This window comes from Lissotriton vulgaris, chromosome 6 (genome assembly GCF_964263255.1).
Source record: "Lissotriton vulgaris chromosome 6, aLisVul1.2, whole genome shotgun sequence".
Lineage (NCBI taxonomy): Eukaryota > Metazoa > Chordata > Amphibia > Caudata > Salamandridae > Lissotriton > Lissotriton vulgaris.
Genome location: NC_141694.1, coordinates 1,065,490,244 through 1,065,508,260, shown reverse-complemented (window position 1 = coordinate 1,065,508,260; position 18,017 = coordinate 1,065,490,244). Strand labels below are relative to the sequence as shown.

Genomic DNA, 18,017 nt, shown 5'->3' with positions numbered 1-18,017 from the left:
GTCTTCCTGGGGGGGTTCAACACAAGGAACTTGGTTTTGTTGATGTTAATAGCCAAGCCCCTTGCGTCGCAGAAGCCCTGAAACCTCGTTAGCAGGGTTTGGAGGCCCTTCGGGGATTTCGAAATCAGCAGGGTATCGTCTGCGAACAGGAGCGTTGGTATCTTCCTGCCCGCCAGAGAAGGAGCATCTGCTGATAGCTGGAGAAGGTGCTCTACCACTCCGTTTAGATATAGGGAAAACAGAGTGGGAGCTAGCACGCACCCCTGGCGGACGCCCCTGTCGACAGGAATCCGAGGTGTTTTTTGGCCTTGCTGACCCCATCTAATTTGGGCAAAATTGCTTTCGTGGAATTTGATGGTTAGGGCTAATAGGTACGCGGGCATGCCCATGCCCTCAAGTGTGGCCCACAGTTGGTTACGTGGAACAAGGTCAAAGGCAGTCCGTAAGTCGATGAAAGCGAGATACAGACTGCCCTTGCCCAGTTTGACCACTTTCCAAAAAAGCATCAGGAATCGGAATGTCTGCTCAATCGTGCCGGTTCCAGATCTGAAACCGGCCTGAAAGTCAGACAGAACCTTCATTTCCTCAGCCCACTGCAGGATCCTACCCAGAACTACCTTCCCTGCTGCCTTCTGGGTGGAATCAAGCAGACTTATGGGTCGGTAGTTGGCCGGATCGTCCCTGCAGCCCTTTTTAAAAATGGGGACAACTTCCGCACCCCTCCATGAATCCGGGAAACCACCACCCACCATTGCCTCGTTCAGGAGTTTGGCAATGTAAAGGCTCCAAACCTCGACATTGCTACGAAGCAAGTCTCCAGGGACTCCATCTGGGCCTGCCGCTTTGTTGGGAACGATGCACCTGATTGCTATCTCCACCTCCCTAGGTGAAAAAGTGGGGCCAAGGTGAGGGCTACTAGCTAGTACTAAGTCACTAGGACTCCAATTGGGACCCAGTACCCCCGGAGAGTTGGAATATAATTTAGCAAAGTGGGCCCACCAAACCTTCCCAGGAATATTACATGTAATCAGGGAGTCGGCAGGCCTATCCCTAGCTCTAATCAGAGCCCAGAAAGCCCTTGAGTCTTTTCTAAATCCAGCCTCCATTAGATCACTCCAGAAGTTAGTTTCATGAGTGATCTTTGCTGCAACTTGAGTTTTCTTGTAATTCTTCCTTGCTTGGGAAATCAAAGCCTGGTCTTTAGTGCTGACCGCCATAATTAGTTCACTTTTTGCTTGTCGGCAAGCGTGAGAATACCATTGGTCTCTGCCCTTAGACTCATTTCTCCGCTTGGACCTCCCCCTCCCCTCAGGAACCAGGAAGAGATTGCTAAGTGATACAATTGTCTCCACAAATGGCACAAGGATGGGAGAGTCACAATCCAACGTGCTTGCTATACACTTGGCTTCCATCATTATGGATTGAACTTGGGCCATTCTTGTAGCATCCGAAGCGACCTTAGCCCACTTTAGTCGCCTCCCGCAATTTGATGGAACAACTTCGTGGGATGATTTCCAAGTTGACCGAGGTGGTTCTGCTGAGGCCCCTTGGTCCCACGGGAGAGCAAGCACAAGGATCAACGGGTTGTGGTCACTATCCGTGGATTTTTGGACAACCATATCAAGGGCGTATTCCCACAGGTTAAAATTTAACAGCACGTAGTCGATTCTGGAGGTATGTCCAATCCTGTTGTAAGTGTGTACTCCTCCAGCGTCTGACTTACAACGACCATTAGTGGCTCTGAGTGAGTGTTCCAAGCAGAGTGCGTTGATATCAATGGCATTCTGGGTCCATTTCCTGATGGGATCGAGAGCAAGCAGGGGAATGCCTCTCTTGGCATCGTCCTCCCAAGTATAATGTTGCTATGTTGTAACATGTCGTGATTGTTGTAAAAATAAAACACTACAGCCAGGCTGCTGTAGGCTAATAAGCAAATGATATGCAGCTCTGCATACATGTACAACTTTGTTAGTAGCTACTATGTTTTCTCAAGTGTATGTTCTAATTTCATGTCGGCCATTTTAGGTACAGCAGTAGCACTATCCAGTCGAAATACTAGTAAGCCCTCAAGCTCACAAGCATTTTGGGAAGTAAAGGGTCTCAATTTTGGTTTGGACATTTGAATTTGTAAGTTTGAATTTGCAAGTTCGGACAATTTTATCATGCAATGAACATTCATTAGACTCAAGCTTTCCTTACAAGTTGGCTTCCGGTAAGCTTCTCAAACTGAGCAGGATCATGTAACTCTAACAAACACACTTTGCATCAACGTACAACATTCACAAAACATTAATCATGAAAAAAAATTAGAAAGTGTATCATTATTAATATTTATTTTGGAAAAATATTTTAAAAATGAATTCCTTCATTAACAAAATGGTAAAAAAAACTCAAATAGCATTTTCACAATATTTCATAAATACATTTATATACAAAAAAAATATAGTCACATAGACCCGAAGTGCCTTTGTACATATTTAACAAAAATTAAATTATAAAAAAGAACATCACAAAATACTCAATCTTTACAAGTATCAAGAACGTATTTTTACAAATTTCAAAAAATAGCACACATTTTTTGACTTAGTAAAACACTTTTTTCTCTTTATCAAAAAAGACAACGAAGGCAGTGTCTGTGTGTCTAGTTCAAGAAAAGGGTGGCTCGTAAGAATCCAAACGATACACTTCAGGCAGTGTACATTTCTTATGTAGTACTTATAAAGTCCATTCATTACATACACATATATATCTATATAATTGAACGTACATAGATATATAAACCAACCGTCCATAGTGCAATGGAAATGTCATAAAAGGCAGTGCAACAGTTTGTCCGTGAACACCGAGCCTAGCTCAGGGCGTCCGTCGGGGTTTGCAGTCACTTTCCTAACTTCAGTGGAGAGCCAGCTCGCTCTGAATTTAGTTTCTCAGCAGCAGTCAGTGAAGGTACTCCCTCTCCTCTCTCAGCAGCATTCAGTGGGGCATTTCACCTTTGAGTTTATATATTTATATATAGATATAAAATAGGAATGTATCTTCTGTCACCTCGACGTTACACCTGTGGAGTGCAAAAGAAGGATGGTTTTAGTCACACACATCTTGACACAGTGGAGAATATTTCAACAAAAGTGCAAACAGGGCCGGCGCATCCATAGCGTGATGATGTAAGGCATCAGGGGGCGGCAAAGAACTGCAAATATGTGGTTGGGAGGTGCCACTGGACATAAAATTACCAATCACTAAACTCTCTTGATTACAGGCAAAACGGGATGGATATTGGTGGGGTTGGTGGGCAAGGGAAACTCTTGCTTGCTAAACATGAATTCTCACCAAAAATTAGAAAATGTAATGCCCTTCTGACCCCAGTACCCAGCAAATCCCCCTTTCTGTTGACCTTCTATCACATTGTTCATATTCCAGGAAGGGGACACAGCTGCCTTACAAGATTTTGATAAACGCTGGCTGCACCCTGCCCCGTTGAATCCTCTTAAATTAAAAGGAACTCAGATCACGCTAGGAAAGTAGGTGAAGGGAGTGCCTTCCAGGCACCCTCGTGCAGTGACATGGGACAGGCCTAAGGGTGCAATGTGACATTCTGGTGCTGATACACGCTGGAAGCTTCAAAAATACAGATGGCCTTTTCCAATCCTCAAGTATTAAAGGTCCCAGAGAAATTGGCATTTGCTTTTACTATATTAGTGGAAGCTATAAGCTAGTTCACAATCAAGTTGATAGTTGTATATGTACACCAGCAAAATGGATTAATTACATTCAGCGTTCTAGTTGTTCTATTTTTGTGAAAGTCAGTGCTTTAAATGGGCCGGGACTGTCTGATACGGAGTACCGGCACTTTTTAATTTTGAAGGGGTGAAAGTACCGGCTCTTCTCAAGGGAAATGAAATACTTTTAATTGGAGAGTACAGCAATTCTCAGAAACAAGCAGCTACCTTTCCATTTCAAGCACTGGAAAGAGTTATTGACTCTGTGTGTTCCTTGTACTCTGTTATTTGGCAAATAAAGAGGTCATTTTATGATAGAAAAGGGCCAAAATGTATAAGGCATTAGTTTGGGTGGACCTTTGAAACAATCCTGAATTAAGAGCTGGCTAAGCAACAGAAATTAGTGGAATTTGCTATTTATGTGTATTATAAAGGAGCACCCAGCACACTTAGAGGGCCTGGATCCTGCATGCAAAGCCCACTTCAGTCAAGGCCTATAGGAACTTTTGTGCAAAAGTCATAGAATTAAAGATGGAGAAAATATTTCACAGTAAATGGGAATTGGTTAAAAAAAGGTTTTTTTCCGTACTTGAGAATTGTTGAGTGGTTTTCCCAAAAGAAACATTTTTTAGGATTGAATAGTAGACAGGGGAATGGCAGAACGGGACTTTTTCCCTCAACTCCACTTTCAAGTAACTTATTGAACTGGTTATATAGGCAAAAAGGCTAAGGTGCAGTGTGAAGGGAACAAGAGATAGCTGGGTCACTGATGTGGTGCCACTGCTAATACCCCATCAAATATTTGCCATGAGTGCTCACCTCTGTTGCTATGATGCATTCATCTTTTGCCTCTGATATGACATACACCGACTGGTACTTTGTCTCTTTTGAAGTTGAATATAAGGATTCCGGCCGCCTTCGTTCAGATGTTTCACTGCTAAAATTGAATAAACCCAAGGAAATAAAGATTAATGATTAGAAACTTGAAAGATTGTCAACTGCAGCAGTGCTTAAAAAGTGTGTCCAGAGTTTGAGGTATTTCCCCCAGTTGCCTTTAGAATTTACCTTTTTAGTTGCACTGGGTGCTTCTCGTCTGCCTCCGAGTCATTGGCTATGCACTTTGATTCGCGCTTGCCATGCTCCTCCTTCACAGAGTCCTCGTGCTTGAGCTCGTGCACTAGATTATAGTCCACTGATGGGTATCTGGCTTTGTAGCCATTTTTGTCTGACGTGCTCTCGCTGTACAAGTCTGCTTTCTTGTTTGTGTTTTTGATCTGGGTCGCCCCGATGACACTAACAGAGATGTCCTTTTCACGCCTGCAGTTGGCCAGATTGTTCATGGTCTCGGACTCACCTCGGTAGGAGTCGGAGTCACGCTGGCGCTGCTTATGCATCTTCAGCCGGAAGCACACCACAACAGCTGCGCACCCAAACAGCAGCATCAAAACCAGGATGATGCCGGCACACACTGCAATCCAAGGAAACTGCCCACCTTGGTCTTCAGTGTACTTTTCAGTGTTGTCTCCTGTATCATGCTCTTGCGGCTGCTCAGGGAGCAGGAACTGGCAGTTCAATCCACCGTATCCCCTGGCGCATTCGCAGACATATCGGTTGTTTCTCTCATGGCACGTTGCCCCGTTGTGACAAGGGCTGTGTTCGCATCTGCTGACCGGCGTGCTGCAGTTCTTGCCGTTGTACCCTGGAGGACAGGTGCAGGAATAGTCATTGACGCCATCCTGGCAGGTGCCACCGTTGGCACAAGGGTAGGAGGCACAATCATCCAAGTTGTCGTCACAGTGTCGCCCGCTGAAGCCATCCAGGCACTGGCAGATGTAGGAATTTCCAAGATCGACACAGTGGGCACCTGCAACACAAGGTTGAAGACATGTTAGATTACTCATCAATTTCTCCCCCAAAAACACCAGAATCGAATCTGCAGCCAGACCACATAACATGACCTCGATACACAATCATTAAGAATCATTTTTCACTGGAGAGACAGGAGTATTATCTGACTCCGTCCCATAGCTGTGTGAGGTCTTGCAAAGTACAAATCATAAAATGCAGCAATTTCACTTGAGTCACAACCTCAGCTTCGTTGTAGGCGCACCTTTTCCTATATTGACAAGCAGAGCACCAAACACCACTAAAAGTGTGAGGAGATATCCTATCAAAAAGAAAACAATCAAAAAAAACTCTTGCTTTTTCAATGTGGACAATTACAAGCTGCTTTACTCCTGCCCACAGGATAGTTAAAAATGTTCGAGTTGAAGAGAGAATGAAGGCAGCCAAAGCAAAAAATATAGGGAAGGGGGTAAACAAAAAATCGCGTTCCTCTTTTAATCATTAAGGTCCTACAATGTCTATTTTAGTATGAGACATCACTTGGAAAAAAGTGACTTGCGGAAACACTGCCCTTCTCCTTACCGTTGGAACAGGGGTTGGAGCTGCAGTAATCGATTTTCTTTTCGCAGTTGAAGCCAGAGTAGGACAGCGGGCACCGACAGCTGTAGCCTCCTTCCGGGTTGTCGGAGCAGCGGCCTCCGTTGAAGCAGGGCCCGTCTGCGCAGGTCATGGCGCTCAGCTCGCAGTTTTTACCGTAATAGCCTGGTGGACAGGAGCAGGAGTAGCTGTTTTCAAGGTCCTGAAGAACAAATCAAAAGGAAGGCAATATTAAAGGCGTGTATCAGCACATTTAGGCTTGGACACTGAAGTAAATATGTTACATTGTCGCGGTATTGCAAGCGTTAAATCGCCCTAGCACTCAGGCGCCTGGGCCTAACATTATGTGCCACCATATCTCACAAAAAAATGCACAACAGTGCCTCTTGTGTCCGACAGTGGAACTGCAGACTAGTTTCAGGAGCACAAGTGAGCTAATGGCGCCAGCGCAGGTTGTTTCTAAAGATCCCAGGTAACATCTGTCACATTGAGTCGTGATTCATAAAAACCCTGAGACCATACGAACAAGTTGGAGAAGAAACGAGAAAATTCGATCTCGACTAGGTAAAGAGGCAGAGTTCTTAAATAAACGCTGCGCACCCTGCATACATTTGCATAGGAGCCCCGAAGCCCAACCTTTCCCTACGATTATGCAACTGAAGAAAACCCCCTGTCTCCCGCCCAAAGTCTGGTGCATCTGCAGATCTAAGACCCCAGGGTAGGCCTCAGACGAGGACCGATAACAATCAGTGCCCGGGGACTCTGTCCACTGGTTGTCGAATGTGAATGAGCCTCAAGTGAATGAATTGCTCCCTCAGTTTCCAGTACTTTTTGGGGCACCTAGGGGGCTTCGTGTGGCATTAAAGTGGCCCGGTTATCTTTTGAAATAAATGATTCCTGGATTGTGGCATGAGAGCCCGGTGCCAGCCTTTGTAAGAGCCCCATCCCAGCTCCGAGCAGGTGTGCCATGCCCCGCGGCTGCCCCCTTCCTTACCGCGCAGCTGCCTCCGTTCTTGCAGGGGCTGGCTTCGCACTCGTTGACCTCAATCTCGCAGTTGGCACCAGTGTACCCAGGGCGGCAGGAGCACGTGTAGCTGCCCTGGCCGGTGTTAGTGCAGGTGGCGGCATTCTTGCAGGGCTTGTGGTGCGTGCAGTAGTTGAGATCTGGAAAAAAAATCGGATGAGAGGATTATTAATGGTCCAGGCAAAGCAGTGAGAATTCGCACCAAGATGCACAGAGGAGGGGTACTGTCTACTATTGAAATCTGAAATCATTAGCGGAGGCCCTTAGCAATGCCAGCGTCCCCGCTAGTCTCGTGTTGTGATCCTCGGCAAACCAATCCGCCTCCCTCAACACCCATTTGCCCAATGTATGAATTAAAGAACCACATGCAAAGGATGGCGCTGCCAGCGCTGAGAAACTCACCTTGGTTGCAGAAGAGTCCGCCCCACCCTTCCTGGCAGTTGCACTGCCAAGGCTGTTGGCAGGTGCCATGCAGGCAGCCCGGGTATCGGATGCACTCGTCACAATAGCGCCCCTGCCAGCCCACTCTGCATCTGAAAGGGGGGAAAGACGCGGTTAGAGGTTGACTACAAACAGCAGCGAGCATTAAACTCTGCAAACAAACCCACGCCGAGGGGGACAGGAGTCGGGTTTCCCTAAGAGTCCGCACTGGTGCCTTGATGTGGGCCGGGGGGTGGGGGGGCATTGAGTGGCACCGGCAGCCCGGCCTTTCAGCAGCCTCACGTACAGCTATTGTCCGAGGTACTTATTGTGTTTGCTATCATAACAAACAGTAAACCTGCAAGTACAGTGCCGTAAACTCATTAGGGCTCATACTGATGACAGGTCTGTTTGGCTTCCAGACTCTGCCCTTTTAGCTCTGGTTTCAGCAGGATTTCTCGGGTTACCCCGAGGCTCGTACATGGCAAGAAAAAGAGCTGTATGTATACTGTCCTTCCGAAATCTAGTTTTTGGACTGTGTACTTTTAGCTATCTATTTCATGTGCCCATTATCTTGCCAATCAATTTACAAATAACGTATGTATTCGCGTGGGTATTTTGGAATTCCACTTCTATTAATTGCTACTTTGGTGAACTGTTTCTCTCCAAATATCACAGACAATTATTTGTTTAAAAAAAAAAAAAGCAAAATTACTTACTTGCATTCTCCGGGCCGGTCACAAAATCCGTGTTGCTCGTCGCAGCCGGGCAAACAGATTGCTAAAAGAGAAGAAAGGGAAGAGAGCGTAAGGAGGGCTGTACTATAACTCATCGCGGGTTAACAACAAGTCGTGCTTCTGTGCGCTCTTTTGTCACAAGAGGACTTTAGTTAACACCGTCCAAACTAATCCCCGGGGCCGGGTGGGGTATTGAGCCCGCCTAGTAACCGGGCCCCCTTCCTTATCACCAGGGGCTAGCCTTCTCCTTAATACAGTTGCACACGGACAAAAGGAGGTCCCCGCCTCCCTCACACCCCTTCTTTTCTTCCTAGGGAGGGTCAGAAGTCCCTTTTTTTGTGCTCTCCTCCCGCTTCTTCAGTTCTAAACACCCCCCCCCCCCTTTCTGGCCCAGAGTGTGTGCAGATAAGAGTGGACAGCTGGTGCGCAGGGTGCCAGTGCAGGACAGCTGCCCCATTGTCTATTCTCTCCCAGCAGCTGCCCCTCCGCGACAATGACCCGCCTGCCCCCCTCATACAACCGGGGGCCGGGGCTGCTCCCCCAGCAGCCTACAGGCGCCCACATCTAATCTATGCCACGCGCGTGGTTTCTCTGCAAACTTTCTTTCACTTCAGTAAACAGCCTGCAGTTCCCAGAAAAAGAGAAAAGGAGTGGGGGAGGGGGCGAAGGCGCATTCAAAGGGACGGAAAGGGGGGGGGGGGGCGTGCGCTGCTGCTCATTACTCTTCTCGAACACCATCAAGTGTGTGATTTTAAAACTTGCAATCGCTTGGATGCTGCCTGAACGAATGCAATGGGCCAAAAAAGAACACAAATGGATGAAAATGTTAAGTTGTGTGTAAAGCAATGGAACCAAAGAAGAGGCCGGAGTGGATGCTGCTAAGGCATGGTATAGGAGTGTCAGCTCTTGTAAAGGTCCTACAGAAATTCCTACAAGCAATGTAAAGAATGATACCAGACTCCTTCGTGGGTAAGGAGGCTGCAGCGAGTACAGTTTAGGTCTGGCCGGAAACTCAGTGGCGGGGCAGGTGGGAGTACCACTGGCAGAGGCATTTCACCCAGGGAAGGGCACTCTTAGCACTCCAAAGGGGTGCAGTGGAACAGACGGGGGAGCCTGAACTTACATTTAGGGACTGTGCCACATCTAGCCTACTAGCTGCGCAAGGGGGTATCTTGTGAAGGGTGGGGGCTGACCCCTGGTTAAGATATAATCAAGAGTGTGGTCAAACCAGGGGCAGTAGATAAAGACATATTCTGGTTGCAGGCTTATGGACTGGGCCGCTTTTCGTACCAGTGTTGTTTGTGTGTGGGTGTTTTGGTAAACAAAGTGGTTAGTGTAGGCCCTGCATGAGTACTCACCCTCAGTGCAGTACTGGCCCTTCCAGCCTTGGTTACACTGCTTCTCGCCTCGCTCCCCGCAGGTAAAGTGCCCAAAGGTGTCGTCCCGGGGGCGGCAGAAGACGGAGCAGCCCTCCCCGTAGTAGTGTTCGTCGCACACAAAGCGGTAGGAGTACTTGAGGTCGGTGCGACCGCTGCTCTGCGAATCTTGGGACCAATCCTCGCCCACCGCCAGGTGGCGCTGGATAGCCATACGACTGATGAGCCGGTCGGGGTTCTCTGCAGGGAAGGAAACAGGAAGTGAGTGTCATTCTCGCGGCAAACCACAGACATATAAAACGTGCATAGGTGTTTTGAGACGTGGAACAAGTGCATGGGTCTGCTGCAACGCTGCATGCAACAAACCACTATTCCACTATCAGGATTGTCTATTTAAGTAAGCCTTGAACTGAAGGGCAGGGAAATGCTAAATAGGCAGCATGTGGCAGATCAAACATGGCTTCTTTTCAGGCCCCAACTGTCCCCTCAAGTAATCTAGTATCCCTCCTCCCAGTAGGCTGAGGCACATGGTGTCTGTCGGCCATGGCTATGCGGTGGGCAACGTCCTGAGAAGTTCAAGGCACAATGTCAACAAATGCGGAGCAGCCCAAAAACGGACTACATTCACACTTTATTGTGAATCAGAAAGCAGTCTGAGGAGAACCGCCTTTATTAAAGGGGGGGGGGGGTAGTGCCCCAGGGGTACCAGTCTAGGGGTGCTTACCTGTACTGAGGTCATCGGGGGAATCCGTGTGCAGAGCTTCAATGATAAGCGAGAAAGTGCCCTGGAGGAGAAAAACAAAGGGTGGGGGGAACACATTAGAAAAAAAAAGAGGTCACAGGCGTAGTAGTGTGCGCGCGGCAGAGGTGTGTTTATCAGCTGGGCTCTGCCTTGCTGAATTTCACTGTGTGGTGCATTTCTGATGTGTTTCCTGGCTTACTTTTTTCCGCGCCTAGTTAATTCAGACACCAGTGTGAAGAGAGAATAGGGAGCCCAGGGAGGGGGCGGGAAGTGACGGCAGTTGTCATTAATCTTCACGCTTAATTTCCCCAGTTTCACACACTTGGGGACGGCTGTAAAACCAAGCCTTTTGGGAATTTCACGCTGAGCTGACAATTACACAACCAGCTCCGGAGACACAAGAGGGGAGGCATGAAGCGAAACGCTTTCCCACACCACCAGGAATGACACTTGCTGTTTAGGGAAGTGAGGGGGGGCGCATAATCAAAAGAGAAAGGGAACTGGCCTGCCCCCTCCCCTTGTCAGCACCGCGACTCCCCATGGCCGCCGCTCAAGATGTAGCACCCAGCTGCCGAGGCCTCATCAGTGCATATCAAGGCGCTGTCAATGCCCCACTGTCTGCCATTTCCCTTCGCACTTGCGGTGGCGCGGCTTCTGAAAGGCGATCATCGCCCATTCGGTGTGTGTGTGGGGGGCGGGAGGTATTGACAAACATTACTGCAGCGTGCTGCCTGCCCAGGAGCCCTCTGATATGGATCTAAGTGGGATTTGCATGAATAACTTGCCGAGGCCCCTTCCCGATTGAGAACCACCGAGCTACCTACCCCTCAAGTAATCTCATTTTAATAAACTAATACAAAATCATACTGAATGATGTTAATCATTCGTGGCTACCCTGCATTGCTCTGACTCTGTAACACAATACACTTTCCACATCCACTTTTTTTTTTTTTAAAGAGATCTGTGTGGGGAAAAAAAGTTGGGAACTTTACTTTGATCGACAACATTTAAGTGTATCCCTCCATTTGTTAAGCTTTATGTGGTTAAATAATGGACCCGAGGAAATTACGGTGGTCCACGGTCACACAATGTGGGCAATGTTGAAAAATATGAATAAAATCCAGATCTCATGGTTACATTCGAGATATGGGTCTTTCGCACTAGTTGCTTTAAGAATATAGTGTACAACTCCAGAGCAAGTGAGCACACTACAGTGTTACTTAGATTCACATTGTTTCAAATGAGATTGGGTGAGATTAAACGACTGCACTGCACGTTCAGCTTTTTATTTGTCAGATGTGTAATGCGCATAGCTGCCCCAGCAACAGGGCGTCCCGTTCTACAGAAAGAAATGACAATAGTTTAATTATTTAATCCTGCGAGGGCATGCAACGCTGCCAATATCATGGAAAGTCTCATTTTTTTCACACAAAGCTCTGCAGTTTCTAAATTCCATGATATGTGAATACATTAGGTGCAATGGCATTCTCCACTCTATTGAGCGAAATCTCTCTGCTGTGTTCCTAACTGTGGACTTGAACAGTGCGCTAGCTCATCCAGCTGGAAATGTGTCGCCTGGCTTTACTGTCTCGTCGGGGAAACGCTGGCTCTCCGGAGAGGCCAGCGCGCCCCCTGGCGCCAGTCAAAGGTAAGCTTGGTGGTTGGTGCACTCACCGGCCAGGTGAAGCCGAAGGCGATGCGGATGGGGTTGCTGAAAGTGGCCTCGCCGCCCTCGGGCACGGTGAAGGAGCCCTGGCCCAGCACGGGCGTGACTGCGCTGCCGTAGGTGCAGGGCGGCTCAGGGGACACGTTGGCCTGGTAGTGCTTCAGGCAGACGCGGAAGAAGGTGCGGCACTGGCACTGCAGCAGCGCCCCCTGCTGGACGGAGCCGCGGCAGCAGTTGGCGTTCCCCAGCGGACCTTTCTTGTTCACAAACTCCTGCAGCTTCAGCTCGAAGAGGCCGGAGCACGACACCTGCCGGGGACAAGCACACAAGGGATTAGAGCCCGCAGACTCCGGATTTCATCCAGCCTTGACTGTAAACGAAGCAAATGCACTCAAAAGCACGCTGTAATAGACAGCGCCCTCAAACAGACACATCAATGACGCAGTCACACACGGCACTCTGTAATGCACATATTTACACAACCTCCTCATATGTATGTACCAATATACGCGGATTATACACACATCAATACACACAGATTGCAATAATACTCCCATATTGACAAAGTACACGCCACAACACACACATGTACAGCGCACATCTTAATGCACGTAGGGACGCAGGCCAAACAGATGCCAACAAGTAGCAGGCGGAACACACCACAAACACCATTAATGTAAGATCACTTTCCAGAATACATACTCCACGGAAAACCAACCAGTCTACACCCCTAGACTGCACGCGCCTTTCAAGTGTGTGTACAGAAGGCGTTACACATGTAGATAGATATTGCATGCCAATTGTGTATAAATGGGGCATGTTCCCAATTCGCACAAACATAGAGAGCAGCACTTCAAACGCTCTCACTTAAAGAGCGCCCACTCCAATTACGCCCAAAGTGCACCAAGCACATTTCCAACGCACCAACGCGGACGGCACTGCAGTGCACATGTAACAGCGTGAACTACTACATATGAAGGTGATAACATAAATTCGCAATCGTATCTAATGGAATGACATTTACAGACGTATTCAATGAGGGACCGAGTCCCCCATCCCAATAATCGTGCATCACGTTAAATAAAAACAAACGTTTAATATGCGGACATCAATAGTTTCCAGAAAAATCGCGGCTAACTAAACAACACGCCTTTGCATACTAATTGAACTAACTGCGTAGAGTAATACAAAGGCAATATTCACCACAAAAGACATACTCCAGCATAGCCTGCACCATTAATACAATACTGTATGCATTCAATGTTTTCATCAAACTAAACAGAAAGGAACTCAATGCAGGCAGCCATAACCCATAATGAAGCAAAGGGGCATTCGAGCAGTAGTAACTAGACCAGGTGCCAAGCAACAACAACCAAACTGCAAGTCCAGAGTGCGCAGGTACCCACCAAAAGCCTGGGAGAGCTGTAAAACTAGATACAGACGGCCCGATCTGACGGAGCCCCACACAACCTGCGCGCACCCGCACGACCATGGAGACGGTAGAGATGACAAACTTCAGCTCCTTACCTGGCACAGCACGCACAGGAGGGCGGCACAGGCCAGCAGTGACTGGCGCTCCATTCCTCGGGGCTTTCCCTGCACAGGCAGAGGGCAGGTGGAATCAAAGTCCAGGAAGCTGAAAGACAACGATGCAAGTCTGCAGAGAAAGCGTCCCGTGCCGGGCGGCGCTGGAGTTTGTCTCCTGCTGCCTCCCTCTCGCAGTCTCTGCTCCCCTCTCCTCGGGCCCGCCCTCTCGGGGAGTGACAGCTCTCGTGAACGGCAGAAGGAGGAGATTGGGAGATTGTCCGAGGCTTGCTTCTCAGCGATCCCTTTCGCCTCTCAGTCCAATCCAATCGTTGTGTTTTTGTAAAGGTGTGTTATCCCCTTAGCTGCTCGCTCCTATGCAGGAATCCAGGAATGCGAAAAAAAACATCAAATGCCACAAAATGTTTGCTCTCAAAAATCCCCAAAATGAGACAAGTCAGTGCAGCCTGTCCACCAAGAGAAGTCCACAGCTGGAAGCTGGTAGTCCATGAGGTAATTTCAGCCTCGGGGGGAAGCGGTGGCTCTGCAGGTCGCCCCAATGTCTCTTGCTAGGTTCAGGACTTCCTCTGTGTCTGCAGATCTAGGGGGTGGGGGTGCCCTGTGAGCCGAGCCTGATGCTGGTGTGGTGGGGTGAGGTGATGAGGTGAGGTGCCCGCTGCTATCGGCTCGGTGATGCGGTAACTGTCTATCCTCGGCCGGCGTACGCCGTCCTTATATCTGGCCTTCCGCCCCGCTGCCTAATGACATGCAAATAGCGCCCGCTGCCCTCCCTCCTCTGGCCCGGGGGCTGTCACAAAGGAGCCACTTTCCCGAGCCCTCCTCTCAATGGATGGGCAAATGGGCAGTGAGCTGTAAAATGGCAGCCCTCCCTTCCTCCCGTCCCACAGAACGGCCTCATTTACATTCCTGAAAATTTCTAACCGCGGGATCCGCCTCCGCCCCCCCTTCTTCTTGTCATTATGGAGGCCAACCCTTGGTCCTCCACACACGCGCTTCTCTCACCCCCACCACTACAAAAAAAAAAAAACAACACACTCCCTGGTGGAAAACAACCACTCAGCTTTCGGAGCTCTATAATTACCCTTTGAATTAGCTTGGTTTTTTTTGGGGTTGAAAGCATCAGTGTGCCCAAAAAGTAACTTAGTTCTGATGGCATCACCCTGAGAGGATATCCTGAGCTTGTGTGAGGGAGGGAGGGAAGCAAGGTGAGGCCACCACCAGCATGCCAGCTGGCGTGCAGGATGAGCACGTTTTTTCTTGGATTCCTACACTCCTAACAGGAAAAAAATGGAGGGCGTACTTTCAACAGTGTTTGGATATGTTGTGTTATGCTCCACCATTTTAGAAAATTCTTGTAAAGTGGACCCCATCCACAACAAGGTAGGGGCGGTGCAGGAGGCACAGTAGTGCGGTCATACGTGCCAGCTCTTGGGATCATCAGAGTCGAGATCTTGCGTCAGTAGGTCCTGACCAGTCGCGTCCTGTTGGTTGTAAGGACTATTTTTTTTTTTTTGGGGGGGGGGGGGGGGGGGGGGGGGGCACATTTAGAAATGCTGTTTTGCTTTAAACGTAAGTAACTTTGATCCTAAATAGAAAGAAGTGGCATGCATTCCTTCGTACCTGCACGGCAGAAACACCATACCGACTGGTATCCACCAGGAACAGGAAGTTAGAAAAGAATATTCAGACTACAAAGCGGGTTCGCACTTAAAATGGGGCATCGCCTAACTTTCCCCCCAGCAGAATAAACAGTGCATTTAATCGAACAGAAATATAAAGAACCCGCCCCCCATAATAACAAAGAAGCGCGCAACTACTGCATGATGTATAGAGCTGTCACCCGAGTAAAACTTTTTAAAACTCTGAAGAAGCTTGAAAAATAGTTTAAAAAAATAGTTGATGGTGCAACAATATGAAAAAAAGAAAGGCACCATAGCAGCGAAAACAAGAAGAAAGGGTAAGTCTGTTCTTTAAAAATGCGCATATGCACTTCAAAATATTTATATACAAGTATTATTCCATCAGAAGTGGACAGGCGTACAGTGACACAGATTCCGCAGCAGCCAGGTTGTTCGCAGCATACGCGTGCTCCTCCGCGGCGTCGCTGCCGCATTGTGCGGCGCGCGCCGCCCCGGCCCCGCCCCGCCCCAGCAGCCGCGCTTCGCGCCGCCCTGGCCACGCCCCCGTGTTGCGCTGTGCGCCGGGGGTGCGCAGCTCGCGTGGCTGTCATTAGGGCGCGCTTGTTGTGGTGCGGGAGGCGCGGGCCCGTCAGTTGGCTCTTTGTGCTCTCAGCTGTATGGTAATGCCGGGGCTGGCAGCACCTGCTCCTGGCTACAATGCAGAGTGCCCCCTCCCAGAAACCTACTCTTCAAACTGTTGACCACATACCCAAGCCGCTCCCTCCCTTTCACACAGACACTTGTTTTCATACCTGTTTTTTTGCAAGACTACTCATTTGCCAACTTTAATAAAATATGTTTAGCCTCAAAATACGCATTAAGTTTGAGAAGGTCTATTAGCCTTTTAAACTTTACACACCGCTTACATTTTTATGCTGTTTTGGCGAATCTTGGCCCCACTACATTACATTTATCCAGTCATTGAGATGCAAGGTGCAGCTTGCCTGTACATGCCATTTTAATTGTAACTGCAATTAAAACAACGTGTCATATTGATTCATTTCAGGGGCACAATATACGCTCTGTTCCAATGCCATTACAAAAAAAAAGAATGATGGTATGTATACCATGGAAGAATGATGGTATGTAGACTATACTGTGAGGCTGCAGTTTACTCGTGCTTCACAACATCTTTATTTCCATCCCTCACACTGTCAGAAATCCATCGTGAAGGTACTGAACTCAGTTGTTGCAGAGACCACCTTGGATGGGTCCTATTTCTTCGCCGGCATCCTGGTCCTGGGAGTCCAGGAAACGGGACTGCGAAAACTCCAAGGATAGAAACCTGCGCTGGCTTGGCTAATAATAAAACGTGACGTGACGGAACTCAACTCCCAAAGTCCTGGCAGTAGAATAAACAAGTTTGCTGCGTAAAAGCCCTCCATCCTGCTCGCCTTGGATTGGCTGCGTGCCGAATTTTGGGATTTCTAGTTTTCAAGCGGCGACGCAGCCCGAGAACTCAATTAAAATGTGTGGGGAAAGGGAGCGTAAAAAAGGGGGCAGGACTCCGCGTGCATACTTACTGTTAAATAGAGAGCAGAATTGCGGTCTGGGAAGTGGCATAACACCTAACAGGTTTAAAAAAAAAAAGGAATCTGATAGAGATAGCACGTTGGTTCATGCGCACACCCACCTCTTGCATAAAGAAGAAAAGAGACCTAAAAAAAAAATAATCCCATAAAAAGGTTCCACGCGCAAAGGCTTAAACCCACATAAAACTTGCCTCAAATCTTTAACAACCCCCCACCCCCTTTTCAGTTTGCAGGCATTTGTTAAGATGACATGGCACAGATTTCCCGATTACTGCTGCAAAGCGTAGCTGAAAAGCATGGTGGAATCCATCGCAGTCCTGCCCAGTGCACGTATTCTTCCTTGGCTTAATTTATGCCACGCGATTCTGTGCCGGTGAAATCAAGCGGAAAGCTCCTTTTTGTGTCCTCCTCCCCCTTTTGCCTTTACCTCCCCCCACCCCCCAAGCCCCCTGGCCCCCTCGCCCCCTTTCTCTCCTTCACAGACCGTCCTGACGCGGAGACTGTTTAACTTAAGTGCTGCTCGGGGAGGCTGCAGTAGTTTAACTCTTGCCCACCAGTAGCTGGGAGGAACAAAGGGGGGACTCGAGCCCCAGCCATTCATCCTTTCTCTGCACTTTAATTTTCATTGATTGCGGAGACAAGGGCGGCCCTCCGGGAGCTGAGGCTAGGGGTGGAGGATGGGGGCGGAGACACGCCTTTAGACGCCATCAGCCCCCCTGGCCTGCCATCTGCTCCTCGCCAAATGGCGTTTTTTCACTTCCCCGCTGCATGTCTCCATACTACCCCGCTCACACTTCGGTTCCTGAGCTTGGTTTTGGGAGGCGGGCACAGGCTATACAGGGACCAAGTGGCCCGCCCGGGTCAGCTGTAGATGCCAAGCAGCACCAGTGCTCAGCTCACGTCAAGAGCACTGCACTCTTAAACATCTTTTAATCTTTCACTTCAACCTGCCAGTCAATAGAAGACAACTGTAGCTGTTCGTCACGTATGTGTAAATGCGCAAGGGGATGAACGTGAACAGTGTGTGTATGGGCTGTGTGTCTGTCAAGATTAAAAGCTGCAGGTGGTTACTTAGAATTGTACATTATTCAATAAAAGTGAAACCGATTTTCTGATTCAAAGTGAGGATCAATTG

General features: G+C 48.5%; 1 protein-coding gene across 2 annotated transcripts; it reads right to left on the bottom strand.

The window, feature by feature from the left end:
* Positions 1-2,306: 2,306 nt before the first annotated feature.
* On the bottom strand, positions 2,307-14,358 carry DLL1 (delta like canonical Notch ligand 1). 2 transcript variants are annotated; one of them, XM_086927135.1, is made up of 11 exons: positions 13,654-14,358; positions 12,135-12,434; positions 10,443-10,503; positions 9,701-9,958; positions 8,325-8,385; positions 7,588-7,718; positions 7,156-7,325; positions 6,147-6,363; positions 4,785-5,583; positions 4,539-4,656; positions 2,307-3,058 (listed from the first exon to the last, which is right to left on the bottom strand). In XM_086927135.1, the coding sequence occupies exons 1-11, from the start codon at positions 13,705-13,707 to the stop codon at positions 3,053-3,055; spliced, it is 2,175 nt and encodes a 724-aa protein (XP_086783261.1). In that variant the 5' UTR covers positions 13,708-14,358; the 3' UTR covers positions 2,307-3,052. The 2 variants fall into 2 exon arrangements, with proteins under 2 accessions (XP_086783261.1, XP_086783262.1); XM_086927136.1 differs by having other exon boundaries at positions 4,539-4,653; positions 13,654-13,836.
* Between the last annotated feature and the right edge of the window lie 3,659 nt (positions 14,359-18,017).